General features: G+C 42.9%; 1 protein-coding gene across 10 annotated transcripts in view; it reads left to right on the top strand.

Moving 5' to 3' along the window:
- Nucleotides 1-15,153, top strand: part of LOC111863322 (homeobox protein homothorax) — a 1,160,896-nt gene that overhangs the window by 486,886 nt on the left and 658,857 nt on the right. For all 10 annotated transcript variants that reach the window (XM_023849545.2, XM_033751014.1, XM_023849541.2 and 7 more), the window contains one exon: nucleotides 1,089-1,283. In XM_023849545.2, coding sequence (XP_023705313.1) covers nucleotides 1,089-1,283 — 195 coding nt within the window. The remainder of the gene's footprint in view (nucleotides 1-1,088; nucleotides 1,284-15,153) is intronic.

Genomic DNA, 15,153 nt, shown 5'->3' with positions numbered 1-15,153 from the left:
TTACTGAGCCTCTAACAGAAATGAATACCAGGAATATTCTTGCGGGTAAAGGGCGGCCGGCGCGTAAGGCTGACAACCTTGCCGCCAACTGTGGGCCAATTGTCTGGAAAATGTGTGAACCTCAACATCTCACAATCCTATGGGCCTCCACGGCATGTTACAGGGCTACCTTTACTTACTTTTCCTTTTTTACAAAAATATTCTTAACCCATTTTTCGAAACTTGGCTCTTGACTAGTTCTTGCACGAAGCCCTTCTGTTCCTCTGCCTTGTGCTGGGGTTGTTCCTTACTGCTGATCCATTTCAATATGTGCTTTATGCCAGCATGGGCTTCTGGGTGTCAATGGAATTCAACAGTTTTCGCATGTAGATGTCAGGGCGCATTACACAGGCCGATACTGTCAATACTAGACGTCCTGACACTTGTGAGACCTTCTGGGTTCTAAGGACTGATCTTAAGGGAGGAGAGCCTTAATTAAAGAGGACCTTTCAGAAATTTACATCATTAGCCAACTTTCCTTATTTTGAAAAAATAAAAAGGCTTATAAAACCACCTTGCTCTCTGTCGGGTTTATCTGTCTGTGTACCATCACCTTGCTTTCTGTCTTTGTACGTTGGTTCTCGCTAAATTTTTGTTAAGAGGCTTGTGAGATCACCTTTCTGCCTGTCTGTCTGTCTGTCCCCCCTTAGTTTTCTCGTTTTCATTGCGGTCCGTGTCGTAACAAAGTAGACTGTTATTTCTCCCCATATTTTTTTACATTAGCGCTACAGCCCCAAATTGGGCCTTGGCCTACTTCCATGAGACTCTCCGTTTCACTTCGGTTTGCTAGATCTTAGATATTCGGTAGGACTCCTTGGTCGAGTGATCAGCTCGTCGCAAGGCCTCTACCTGTATATAAACACAGAAAAACTCGCGAGCACATACACACACAAACACTAAATATCCATGCCCTGAGTGGGATTGGAACCCACGATCCCGGCCTCCGAGCGAGCAAAGACAGTTCATGCCTTAGACCGCTCGGCTACCGTGACCGGCGAACTACTTATATATTCGTAATTAAATAAGTTGAACATTTTCTCTGTCTGCAGGTCCACGAATTGTGCGACAACTTCTGCCACCGGTACATTAGTTGCTTGAAGGGTAAGATGCCCATTGACCTGGTAATCGACGAACGGGAGTCGACTAAACCTCCCGAACTCACCGGCTCCACCAATGGTAACGACGGTGCCCGCAGTAACGCCGACTCAACATCCCACACGGACGGCGCCAGCACCCCGGACGTGGTGAGTACTGAAACCTCAGCCAGCACTTCAATATCCCGCGTCCAGTAGTTCTGGGTCACAGATGAGGGCGCGTACGGCTCCTCACTCCTGTCCTGTATGTCATATTATCCGTGAATGATAAGTCGTACTGGGAGAAAAGCCGCGTCGTTTGTGGAGCTGTAACTAACTTTTAAGTATGATGTTAGCAGCAAAGATTGCGTGTCTTCTTCCAGTTGGGTGTGTTGCAGAGAGAACTACTCTTTTCGACGCACATTTTCCTTCCTGATCTGTGATTGAGCTTTAAATCTGAAGTCACTGATGTTAGCTCCTGTTACTACTTTGTGTAAGGATGGTTGTAGACTTACATCAACTGTGAATTTAGATTAGCGTTGTGACTGAAATTTGCAATAGAATTAGAGGAAGAGGACCACATCTATGGTCTAGTGGTCAGCGTTTTTGGCTACAGATCCAGAGGTCCGGGTTCGATTCCCGGCGCTACCAGATTTTTTTCGGAGAAGTAGTGGGTCTGGAACGGGGTCCACTCAGCCTCATAAGGTCGATTGAGGAGCTGTTTCAAGGAAATAGCGGCTCCGGTCTAGAAAACCGAAATTAACGTCCGTGGGGATTCGTTGTGCTGACCACGTGACACCATCTATCCGTAAAAGTTGGCACTAAGCTTCGCCGACAAGCGGCGGTCGCTCGGTCGGTATGGTTTTTTTTTAGAGGAAGAGGAATAAGAGAATTAATGGTGTATTCTGATCAGAATATATCCATGAAATGTTTAGCAACCGGAAGAAATGTAGGACTATTAGACACCTAACTACCGTCAGTTTTACTGTAGATTGCAGGGGCAAGCGTGTCGAACTCTCGGCTTCCGCGTAGCGATTCATACCAAGAGGGCCCTGCCGTCCGGTTCTTGATTTTCCCATCATCGGCCGTGAGTTCTCCAAGCAATGTAAGAGGAAAAGGTGCGTGAGCCGTGTTCTGAACGCATGGCTAATCCGTGTCTGAAACCTTTGCCGTTTTGCACCTTCTGCCTGCTCAAATCTGCTGTCATGTTAGATTAGCCGATGTTTTCAGAGCTGGTAAAGTGGAGAAAAGAAAAGCCGCTTCTTCATTTTGGCCTGAGAGACATTTAGAGCGAAGGATGAGCAGAGATTGTAGTCAAGATTTACATTTGCAGGCGATCCATTTCCTTTCTGACCAATAGCCACCTTTCATTGTCACGAGAAAGGTAAAAGGCAAAGATGTCGCTGTGCTTCACTAATTAAGCACTAGGCCATGAAGGCGTATGGGGAGTGGATGCATAGATTAACGTATTCTTGACCTCGGCACTTGATGGAGGTGAGTGGTCAGCTTCACGCCCCTGCCGCTTTACCTCCGGTACCCATTGGATAGGAGGCTGGGTGCGCCCCACATCCAGTCTGGACCATATGGAGGGGAGAATATTCTGACCCTACCGGGATTCGAACTCCGACCTCGCTCGTCCAGCTTGTAGGCAGTCACTAGAACGAGTATCAGGTAGTAGTGACATACTTTGTTTTTTATTTATTCTTGAATTGTTTAACTGTGCATTTAGTTTCTCTTATTATGCAGTGTCGAATTTTGGGTTAATTAGTGAGGAGTGAATTAATTGGTAATACTGTTAAAGTGGCCATCATGGCGCTATTTAAGGCACCTGGCGGGACGGGGTGCAGTCTGAAAAATTTTACTCTTGGTAGCCTGTGTCTGGGTCGAGATTTGGACGTGGACCTTCCATATACGAATAAGGAATTTTGAGTATTTCACCTCGACTCTTGATATAAAAATGTCGAACATATGAATTTCCTAAAGTTGTGTATATGTTACTGCAAATAAGGGTCGGTTACTTTCAACTGTCGCCGCTTTGGAAGCCCTACATAAATTTTAGGCTGTAAACCCGAAGGGAAAAGCCTTTGGTGGTGTAGATGAGAGGATAACATATAAAAATTGATTTTAATTTAAAGAATGAGGGTGGATTCACCCCGGCTGAGGATGTAGTCCAATGATGGGTCCTTGTGTACATAGTCCCATATAAGGCAGTGGCAGCCAGTTAGTCATTCAGCAGTTAGCTTAAGCGGTTAGTCGCTGGCTTCCCACCGCAGCGGCCCGGGTTCGATCCTGGGTCTGGTCAAGTGGGATTTGTGGTGGACAAAGTGGCGCTGAGGCAGGATTTCTCAGAGTACTTCGGTTTCCCCTGCCAATCTTCATTCCACCAATTACTCCACAATCACCCTCACCTATCATCTGGTGCTGGTACAATAGGCCAGAAGTGGCCGCAGTACAAGGGACTTAGTCCCACCTACTAGTAATAAAAAAATAGTCATTTAGCGAGCCAGTCAGTCAGATGGAGTTACACGAATGGTCCCCGGGTTTCCAGGCTCCCGTAACCCAGCAGTATAGTCCCCACCTACAACGGCACATCGTCGAAATGGTGTCTGACCTCGCTCGTAACCATTTCACATGTCGAATTCGAGTTCATGTATGCAGAAAATCCGTTGTATTGTTGTTGTAATTTTATTTGAGAGGGGGGAACAGAAACATTGCGTTTTACCGTCATCTGAGCCCTGTACTGTTTTATCAGTTGTGTGTAGACTTATCCGGTCATATGTAAGTAACATTTCCCCTTGTGTTAACGATGTGTTGAAGGTACAAAATTCGTGAAATAAATTGTAATTTTTGCCTTCGTAGAGTCAGATTTCTACGGGTATGAAACTAGACTCATCAAAATTGCCGATACATCTTAATGAATTTATGGTTTTCATAGGTTTTTAAATCATCATCACAATCACCATCTAGCATTCTAGGATAAGGTCTGGCCCGTTCTGACCTCACACATGTGTCGGGTAATTCATGATGTACGGTACGTCCTAATTACTGAAGTGGCCGCGCCGTAGCTCAAGCGGTCAGTCGCTGGCTTGCCACCGCTGCGGCCCGGTTTCGATCCCGGGTCTGGCCAAGTTGGATTTGTGGTGGACAAAGTGGCTCTGGGGGCGGGTTTTCTCCGAGTACTTTGGTTTCCTCTGCCAATCTTCATTCCATCAAATTTTCCATCTTCATAATCACCCGGGGCAGGCTACAATAGGCCAATCAGTGGCCGCCGTGCCCAGTGGACCCAGTTGGACTCCACCACCCACTAAGCGAATTTAAGAAAAGTACTGAAGCGCGCATCTAGTTCTGCCTCCGCGAATTTCTACTTTTTAGTATGTGGATTATTTTTAAATATAAGAAAAACAGTTAGAAATGCGGAGCCACAGACTAAACTTCTGTTACATCGAAGTGTTAACGTGACGTCATGTAGACATAACACAACTCAGTGTTACCGGGTAATATGGGAAGGGTTAGAACTCACCCACAGAAACTGTAATCGATCGAATAAATACAGTTCGGCATTTCACATTCACTTTAAACAATGTGTTGACTGAACGGTGAAGGGGCGAGGAGTCTTCAGACACGAATTGTTCTTCTGTGTAGTTCGCCGTCTCTGATTCAATATGCCTGATGTTTGTTAACTAAAATATGCTGGACTTTGAAGGTTTTTGTTGCGGACAGGTAATTTCAAAGGCGTAATTCTGGTTTCCAATCGTACTTTTGTGTAAAAAGACTCCGAGACTAGTTTCATAAATAAATTATTTGAATAAATGCTAATGTCAATAAGACAAGACACTTAGCTTTCGGAAATTACCCTAACAACATTAGAGCTTATGGAGCATATCTTATTGTTCAGTAAGCATACTGTATTTTTTTTGTATACATTGTTTTTTAAGGATAGACAATGAATGTTCTCCTTGTGTTGTAGTATATGGAAGGTAATTGTATTGCGTGAATAAGTGAACTATAGTTAGCATTTCCCCCTGAGTACAGCGGCAGGTGACTATGACAGCTACTATGGTATTCCTGTAGCTACAGCGACGATCTGTGTATACATACCCAATTATCGTGAGGCATTTCGTATTGTTTAATGTATAATCAATACTGCAACTTGGAGTAGAGAAGTCGGTTTACGAAGGAGCAGCCAGCAGGTTTTGAGGGCTGATTACTAGTGCCAAGCGATTTAGTATGCGGTGCCTAGACAGGACGCCTGAATTGCATTAAATAGCAAATTCTCTCCCCCTTCCACCCCTTTCTCATCTGACGTTTCTCGTTGAAGAAACGGACTCACAGAACTGTCCATGTCTGATTATCTGTAAACACAGATGGTCGTTAGTCGTTCTATTTATGAAGGTTTTTAGTTTCATATTTTATGATACAAACAAGAAATTTGATGGACGTAAAAAATGGTAAGTTGTGTTTCAGTGACTTAAGAACTGACTTCCTCCGTACGAAATTTATAAAGCTTCATGTCATGTACTTAAAGTTATATATTTTTATGAGGGCCAGTTGGTACTTTCGCATACTGACTTTGTATTTTTAAGCTGAATATGATACTTGTTTCCGGTCTAGAAAACCGAGATTAAAGACCGTGGAGAACCGTTGCGCCGACCACGTGACACCCTCTATCCGCAAAAGTTGGCACTAACTTCGCCGACAAGCGGCGGTCGCTAGGTCGGTATAGTTCGCTTGCGGACTACAGGCCACGGAGTTCTTTTGTTTGTTTATATCATACTTTTTACTGCTCTAAGCTTAGTGGTTTTAATATGCTTTTACATTTTACACATATATTGTTAACCCTAAGCACTTTGTAATGTATTTGCAGTTTAGTTACTCAGCTCTCATTTATTGTCAAGTTTAATGAGATTATCATGTCCTGCCGATTTGTCATATGCGACATCGCTACATAAAAATGAGGAGACAGAGGATGCAAGTCCCTTCAGCCAAGAATCGAAGCCCGTTATGCTAATTCATTCGTAGCCCGAATTTCTATCCCATTGTAGGCAACTAAGGGGTGAATAAGGCCGCGCCATAGCTCAAGCAGTTATCGCTAGCTTCCCACCGCGGCGTCCCGGGTTCGATCCCGGGGTCTGATCAAGTGGGATTTGTGGTGGACAAAGTGGGGCTGGGGCAGGTTTTCTCCGAGTTCTTCAGTTTCCCCTGCCAATCTTCATTCCACCAGTTGTACCACAATCACCCTCACCTATCATCTGGGGCTGGTACAATAGGCCAGAAGTGGCCGCAGTACAAGGGACTTAGTCCCACCCCATTAGGAATAAAAAAAAGTGGGGTGAATACTAAATTTCTCATAATAATCTCCTCAGGAAGCGTAAGATTATCAGCATCGGAACTGTGAATGGCTTGTAAACCTTCCGTAAAGGTAAAGCTATCCCTGTAGCAGACCATGCAGGCCTATAGGGTTGTAAGACACCGAGGATCCAACATTTTCTAGACCATCGGCTCAAATATGGCGTTGAGGTTGTCAGCCTCACTCTCCGGCCGCCCTTTATCCCCCCAGGAATATTCCCGATACTCATTTCTGTCAGAGTCTCAGCCGACCCCTGGGCCATAGTGCGGCTGGAAGGATTAGGTCAATTGGAGAAGTCCAGTGACCACATCAGGAATCGAAACAACGACCTTCCGGCTTGTAGCATAGTACCTCAGCGAACTACGCTATCGCGTTTCCCAAGGTTAGGACGGCTAGGACCTTCTGTATAAGTATCCCTGAAATGTAACGATACATGAAGGAGTATTCAGTTCACGTGAGCCATACTACAGAACTGGAGGATGTCCATTTTGTCTTGTGGAGTATTTTGTAGCGACTCTCGTGATTTCACTTGGTTTCCTCGGGGATCTCCCTCTGTTCACATTTGTTATGTGTTCGCACATCGGTGTGCTAAATAAGAGATGTTTTACATTCCGTTGCCTCGGAACAGGTTAGGAAGTCCTGGGAAGGGTAGATATATATATATATATATATCATGTAACGAGAAGGATCAACAGATTGCCTCTCGTAGCAATACGACACTCTTGGACAGCAGACTGAGAACAGCAACGTAAAGAGACCTCAACCTCGTCATAGCAGCCGAAATGGGATCTTTGGTTTGCGATCCGTGAACCAGTGAGGAAACCCGTGAATTAATATAACAGGAGCTCGTATGAGGAAGTTCAGTCTCTGGCTGATGTCTGTTTTGCTTTGGCCAGCAAAGTCCTGGAAAGTTGTCCTATTTTTTTTTTTAATTTCTGCCTTGCCATTTTTATTTTCTTCCTCTCCGCTCCAACTTTGGAGCTTAGGGCTGATTTCTCAGTTTCATTTATCATTTTTACAGACGGTAGGACTCCTTGGACGGTTGATCAGCTCGTCGCAAGGCCGCTACCTAAACACAAACACAGAATAAACACATCCCAAACATCCGTGTCTTATGTGGAATTCGAACAGATGATCTCGGCTTCCGAGCGAGCGAAGACAGTGCATGCCTTAGACCGCGTGGCTACCATGACCGGCGTCCTACCCAATAGCCTCTTCTTAAATAGTTAACAAATGAGTTCTTAATGCAGAGTTAATAAGTCTTAGCTGTTCCATTGGATTACTTTTTCATCATTATTTTTAGAATTAAATATCTTCTTTGCTTATGGCATGACCCGTAATATTGTAGCATTAACGGTAGGTTTTCCACAGTTTTCCTGTTCCTTAAGAACTCCTTAATGTGCTACATATATAGAAATATTATAATAATATATTCAGATCTATAGTTCACACCATGATAAGTATTTCGGCAGTCGGAGAAATCTGTAGGTTCGCTGATCTTTGCTTTTTCTTTAGACTGTTTTTTCACATATCCCTGTTTCTGTCACCCAAAACTCAATGAATAATGTAACACTTTATTTGAAGATAATAGTGCATAGAACTTTATTCATTTTTTTTTAATTCGCTTAGTGAGAGGTGGAGTCCAACTGGGTCCACTCGGCACGGCGGCCACTGATTGGCCTAATGTAGCCTGCCTCGGGTGATTATGAATTTGGTGGAATGAAGATTTCCAGGGGAAACCGAAGTACCTGGAGAAAACCCGCCCCAGCGTCACTTTGTCCACCACAAATCCCACTTGACCAGACCTGGAATCGAACCCTGGCCGCCGCGGTGGGAAGCCAGCGACTAATCTCTTGGGCTATGGCGCGGCCTTAGAACTTTATTAAGTGCACAAAGTTTGTATGCTTCTTGAATATATTTTCAATTTTGCATAGTTTTATGTTCCAAAATTTTTTGTTACTGCCTTCCATATATTCGCCTTCTTAACCTTTCCGTTCTTCTCATTTTAACGTTGTTGATATTCATCTTAAGGCTTTACATGCGCATTCCAGTGCCCCTACTCTGCATACAGATCTATCCTGCGTCTGATCATCCCTCCGCTATGCTCAACTGCGTCGCCCGTAGCGTTTCACCCTCTAAACACGGATTTTCTAACGTTATTTGCATAGGATTTCTATTTCATTTGCACACTGCATAATGGGTTTGAGTTTAATTCAATTGTTTTTCAGTGTAGGGGGCGTTTCGGAACAGTCTAAGGGATTATAAAGATGGTGAAAGAGAGGTTTGAGTGAGAAGAGGGATTTGAACTTCAGACAGTTTTCGACAAAGTTAAGGGAACATCTCGGAAATTGAGAGTAAGAGAGGGACGAGTGAGAAAATATTCCACCATCTCAGCGGTCACTGTTCGGCTTGCCGAGGAACTTTCTTGGGTTTGGATATTATTTCCGCGTCTGATAGCTCGTAGTGAATCAGACTTGCGTCGCCTGTGACATTCAGTGAAAGTCAACATCACCACTTAACTTCGCCACGTGTGTTTTTCTAGAAAAGGGGGAAACATACTCGAACTGCCTCGAAGTTTGAGTCAATCAGAAACGTCTGTTATATATTATTATTACATTCTACTTTGATTTTTTGACCACTTACTTACTTACTCATGGAGCTGAGCCCTTCTGGAGGAGCCGCCAATTCTTCAGCTACTCAAGAATTTCCCAGCATTTTATGGAACCCGAAGGTTCATTACCGTGTTCGCAAGAGCCCTCCACTTGTCCCTATCCTGAGCAAAATCTATCCAATCCATACCATCTCATCCTATCTCTCTAAGATCCATTTTAATATTGTCCACCCACCCACGCCTTGGTCTTCTTTGTGGTCTCTTTCCTTCAGGCTTTCCCACCAATATCCTATACACATTCCTCGTCTCCCCCATTCGTGCTACATGACCTGCCAACCTCATCCTCCTTGACTTGATCATTCTAATTATACTTGGAGAAGAGTATAAATTATGAAGCTCCTCATTATGCAGTTTTCTCCAACCTCCTGTCACTTCATCCCTCTTCGGTCCAAATATTCTCCTCAACACCCTGTTCTCAAAAACCCTCACATAACATAAAACATCTCAACAAATTCGAACTATGTATATATACGAATAAATAACGCACATTATCTTCGGACTGGCTTTTGAGCTTTATAAAATAATTTCACATCTTTTTTTTTGTCTGGCTCACGCCTTTGTATACAGATTACATATTACACTAATCGTCATGTCCCGTAGAACAAAGATAATAACATTCACCGCCATAATAAACTTAAATCTGATGTAGGCCTTCTCGCATTTCAGTATTCCTATGCTTTATTTAAATTTGATATGTTCGTTTATAATATAACATAGGTAACAACGAAGCAGTATGGGCGACACGCTGCTCTGCTGAAACACAGGACACGTTCCTGAGAAGCGCAAGTCTCGCTTGCTTCGCGAAGGTTCAGGATATGCCCGAAATGGGCCACATCCTAGTATTCTCTGTGGTGTCCGCTAAACAGTACCAAGCACAAGTTGACTTCACACATTTCCACGAAACTCCGGCGTAAGGAGGTGACTACTGTTAACATTCCTCTGAAGTATGGACTGATCAAAACGCGGCCCTGGATTGGGTCAGGCGACAGTTCGAACTCTCCTTTTATCGTTCCATTGTTACGCGGGTGACATCTAAGTCCGATTGCAGTAGGCCTTGTTGCATATTACATTTTAGTCTTGCTTCAGAGAAAACATCTTCTGAACCTGTGCCCCATTTTCGCATCTGCTTATATAGGCTATATTAAAATGTCATCATTGAATAAGAGATCGATAAAATTCAGCTACCAAGGATGTGGGAAATAAGACAATGGATTCTGCATCATGACGTCTTCTGTTTCTTACTTATTAGTCAAGAAATAATAAAAAAAATGAGCAGAATAGCCCGTTGATATTCAACGGGGAATAATTTCTTTCGTATTTTTATCCTTCATCCCTTCTCTTTCTTTCCTTTTTCCATTTCATACATTTATCTTGTCTTGTCATTTCTCCTCAAAACAGAGAATTTAGGTATCTTTGCCCTTCAGATGACACAAGTTCGAAAATAGGGCTGCCACCTTTGTACTACCGGGGAGTGAGAACCGCGCCTAAAATGAGACAAAACCTTCTCTTGTGTGTAGATAAAGTCTGGCTAGAATCCACATGCATTTCATGCGCAACTCCATATATACAGGTACATAACATATAACATAAGATATTCGGGTAAGTTTATCGGCTTCATGCATCACAGAAAAGCGATTACGCACGTAATAATTTATCAGATAAATTGTATAGCTTTGAAATTGAAGAAAATATTGATTAATCTTTCCATAATTTAGTAAAACTGCTTAGTGTAGCAATACTTTACGAGTCGGTGAGTGTATTGTTTTACCGGTAACGAGAAATATATTAATCACAAAATATTTCTACCGTTGCCAGTTACACGTGTAACATTAACCTTGTCATCCTTTTAACAAGATAACATAAACTAGAGGGAATTATTGAAAGCGATAACGTAGTTGGTTGATGCAATATGCTACAAGCCGGAAGGTCGTCGTTTCGATTCCCGATGAGGTCACTGGGTTTTTTCGATTTACCGAATCTTTCCAGCCGTTGTATATGGCCTTGGGGCCTACACAGTCTCTAACAGAAATGAGTAATCTTCCTTGGACGTAAATGGCAGCTGGCGCGTAAGGCTGACAGCCTCACCGCCTTCTATGAGCTGATTATCTAGAGAAAATGTGGGGGTTTCGACCTCTCACACCGCTATGGGCCTTCACGGCCTGTTACAGGGACAGCAAACGTTTTAAAAACTAAAAGTGAGGGTGCTGTAGGAATCTGTAAGCAAGTGTTCAGTGAAATGCTGATATTGCATGCCTTGCATGGCCAGCCAAAGAGATGCTTTGCTTGTGGACAAGGGTTGAAGTGAAACCATCTCTGAAATATTTTCCTTCTCTTTCCCTCCTCCTCAAGCCACATTTTTATTCCCCACTCCTGTTCATTTTTTTATTTCCCTCCCCACTCATGTGTAAGGGCGTGGCTAAGAAGAGCGGCAGGCATTTAGCTTGAGTGACTGCTGCAGTGCAGATCTGCATAAGAATGCTCACATCAAATGGTATCGGAGCAGTTCACAGGTTCGTCTGTATGATTGACTCCCACATGCATCACAATTTATGCGCATGATTGCAATTTGAAGTTTGGTTGAAGAGGATATGAAACCCTTTGTCTGATCGTGTTTGGAGACCAACATTTCTTTTTGAAATCTTTTAATAAAATAAAATACAAAACTATAATTTTGCCTGTAGTTTTGTATAGGTGTACAACATGGTCTCCGACATTAAAAGAAGAACAAAAACTGATGGTATTTGAAAACCCTGTTTTCAAATTTGGGCTGAAGAGGGATGAAATAATATGAGATTGGAGAAAGCTGCATAATGAGGAGGTATAATTAGAATGACCAATTTAAGGAGGATGAGTTGGACAGGGCTTCACACATGTATATGACTCTCCTATATGAGATTTCATATTTTCACGGCTGTATCGATTCATATTGCGGTCTTCGGGGTTATGACAACATGTAATGTGATCCGTGAATACCAGTGTTTCGGAGACAGATACTGCCTCCATCTTCAGGGTAGAATGAACAGTAAATTTGCCAACCTTGTAGAGTAATGTTTCTTTATTTTAACTTATAATATTGTGACTTCTTATTGTGGTCTTCTGGTTTATGATACGTTGTAGTCTAGTAGGTGGGTACTGACTTCAGGATAGAAATGACTCGAATACAATACATAAAACATATCTACACCTACAAATTATGAGGAGTGACTCACTTCTGTCCTGAAGATCAGCTTCAATATCTGCCATACTGCAAGGTGTCATATATATATATATATATATATCAGTAGACCACAATATCTTATTGTTGCCAAAAGGTCTTGAATTAGTGTAAACATAATTGTCTCTTTACTCTGTAACCATTCAAGCGCCGGGTCAGAGATTGTGTAAAAAGTGGAAATATGCAGTGGAATATCTTGCATGTATAACACCAATTTCAAACATAACCCACCTCGAAGTATCGTTTGATATCACAGTATAAGCCTGTGCGCCCATTCCATGGGTAATGCCCACTTATTCTACGATAGTTTTTGTAATGCTAGGCCACATAAACTGTCGCGTCTTGCGATGTAATATTTAACCTTTTTTTTTTCACTGGCTCTACAGCCCCCTTGGGCTTTGGCCTCTAATTTTTCAGTTTCATGGTCATTTCACAGACGGTAGGACTCTTTGGACGAGTGGTGAGCTCGTCGCAAGGCCTCTACCCAAACGGAGGACAACACAAACACAGGATGAACGCATACCAAACATTCATGCCTTCTGTGGGATTCGAACCCACGATCCCGGCTTCCGAGCGAGGGAAGACAGTATATGCCTTAGACCGCTCGGCTGCCGTGACCGGCAATATTTAACTTGTGCCATATTAAACTTCTTATATAAATTTTGCGTGCAGGAATTTTGGAACAGTTTAAATTTTAAATTTGAAACACATATGATCTTGACAAAAGTTAAGAGTCGTTTCATAGTTGTGTCGTCTAAAGTTGTAGAGTAGAAGCACACGATTTTCGCGGTAATTGATCAGGAACACTAGCAGTTTTTTTTTAATTCTCTTAGTCGGGGGTGGAGTCCAACTGGGTCCACTCGGCACGGCGGCCACTGATTGGCCTATTGTAGCCTTCCCCGGTGATTATGATGATGATGGAGAATTTGGTGGAATGAAGATTGGCAGGGAAACCGAAGTACTCGGGGAAACCCTGCCCCAGCTCCACTTTGTTCACCACAAATCCCACAACACTCGCTGTTTACTCGTAATATGTTTACCCACTCCGCGTCGCTCCCGCATTTAGTCACATGACCTTAGAAATACTGCCAGAGCATGTATGGCTAAATCTCTGCTACAAATGGGCTACAAGTGTGTTTATTATAGGAAATCGATCAACTGAGAAATTCCGTGTATAATTGTTTTTAATGTTCATAGAAATTTAAAAACTACATCAACGTAATGGATCTAACTCAGGTTGGAATTCTTAATATAGATTTTATGGTACCTATTAATGGCCGCGCCATAGCTCAAGCGGTTAGTCGCTGGCTTCCCACCGTGGCGGACCGATTTCGATCCCGGGTCTGGTCAAGTGGGATTTATGGTGGATAAAGTGGCGCTGTGGCGGGTTTTCTCCGAGTACTTCGGTTTCCCCTGCCAATCTTCATTCCACCAAATTCTCCATCATCATAATTACCTGGGGCAGGCTAAACTAGGCCAGTCAGTGGCCGCCGTGCCGAGTGGACCCAGTTGGACTCCACCCTCCATTAAGCGGATTTAAGAAAGAAATGGTACCTATTTCATTTATACCGTCTGATACATTTTCCTAGGTTGAGAACAATTATTTTAACTGAGAGTTAATGAGTTAATGACTGGCCTCAAATTTGGCAGATCGAATATTGAAATTCCTCCCTACCCTAACTGCCTTTATCTCTCAAAATACTGGACACTGAGTCAAGTAAGTGTACTTTGCTTCGTTCACCGAATTCGTGTGACAGTAGAAGGTCGGATACGTACCTACAGTTTGGACTCTGTTTTCAGGTATTCTGATCTACGCAACAGTTATAGCTAAGCAGCTGCAGGGGCCATTCATACGAAATTGTATGTAAAACTTTTTCTACTAAAATATTTTTTTTTTGCCCAAAAGTTTCATGATATACGTCTGTGACTGGCATGATTACACTTTTCATTTTTTATTGCTTAAAATGAATTAAATGTCTGTTCTGAGAGGTGACGCAGTGAATTTGCTTTTCCATCTGAGTATGATTCATAATTTCATGTTCCCAACACTATTATGACTTCGAATTATTGGACTGTATTTAATTACTAATATCAGCCAAAATATACTCAGCAGAATCACGTTATAACAAGCTCGAATCTGAAATTTCTCTGATTCTGCTAGCTTATGCCTCTCTTCCTCACAAGAATCCAGTTCAAATGTCATTACACGATGTCCTCTAATTTTGAAGCCGTCACTTTGTTTTAGTTATATGCTTCTATGGTTAAAATTATTACAGTTCTAGTACCGCATATTGTTTAAGTTTTGTAGTTCCATCAGGTTAGGAGCTTTTTTAGTTTTATTGCTAGTGGGGTGGGACTAAGTCATTTGTACTGCGGCCACTTCTGGTCTATTGTTCCAGCCCCAGATGATAGGTGAGGGTGATTGTGGAGCAATTGGTGGAATGAAGATTGGCAAGGGAAGCCGAAGTACTCGGAGAAAACCTGCCCCAGCGCCACTTTGTCCACCACAAATCCCACTTGACCAGACCCGGGATCGACCCCGGGCCGCCGCGGTGGGAAGCCAGCGACTAACCGCTTGAGCTATGGCGTGGCCAAGGTTAGGAGCTTGATATGAATATTTGCGGTTCTTTTTTGTTTACAAATTAATAAAACGGTATTTAAAAATTACGCCGTATATTTATGGTAGATTGTTTCTCTCACTATTGAGTATTGAGGGGGTAGGTTACCCCATGCACCGCGACCAGTTTGATCTATTGTGCGTCCCCCTTTGAATTTCTACTGTCTCCATACCCTACCGGTACTGGTGCTT

Source organism: Cryptotermes secundus, unplaced genomic scaffold, assembly GCF_002891405.2.
Source record: "Cryptotermes secundus unplaced genomic scaffold, Csec_1.0 scaffold159, whole genome shotgun sequence".
NCBI classification, from domain to species: domain Eukaryota; kingdom Metazoa; phylum Arthropoda; class Insecta; order Blattodea; family Kalotermitidae; genus Cryptotermes; species Cryptotermes secundus.
The sequence above is the reverse complement of the archived record's forward strand: the minus strand, read 5'-3'. Positions and strand labels throughout refer to the sequence as shown.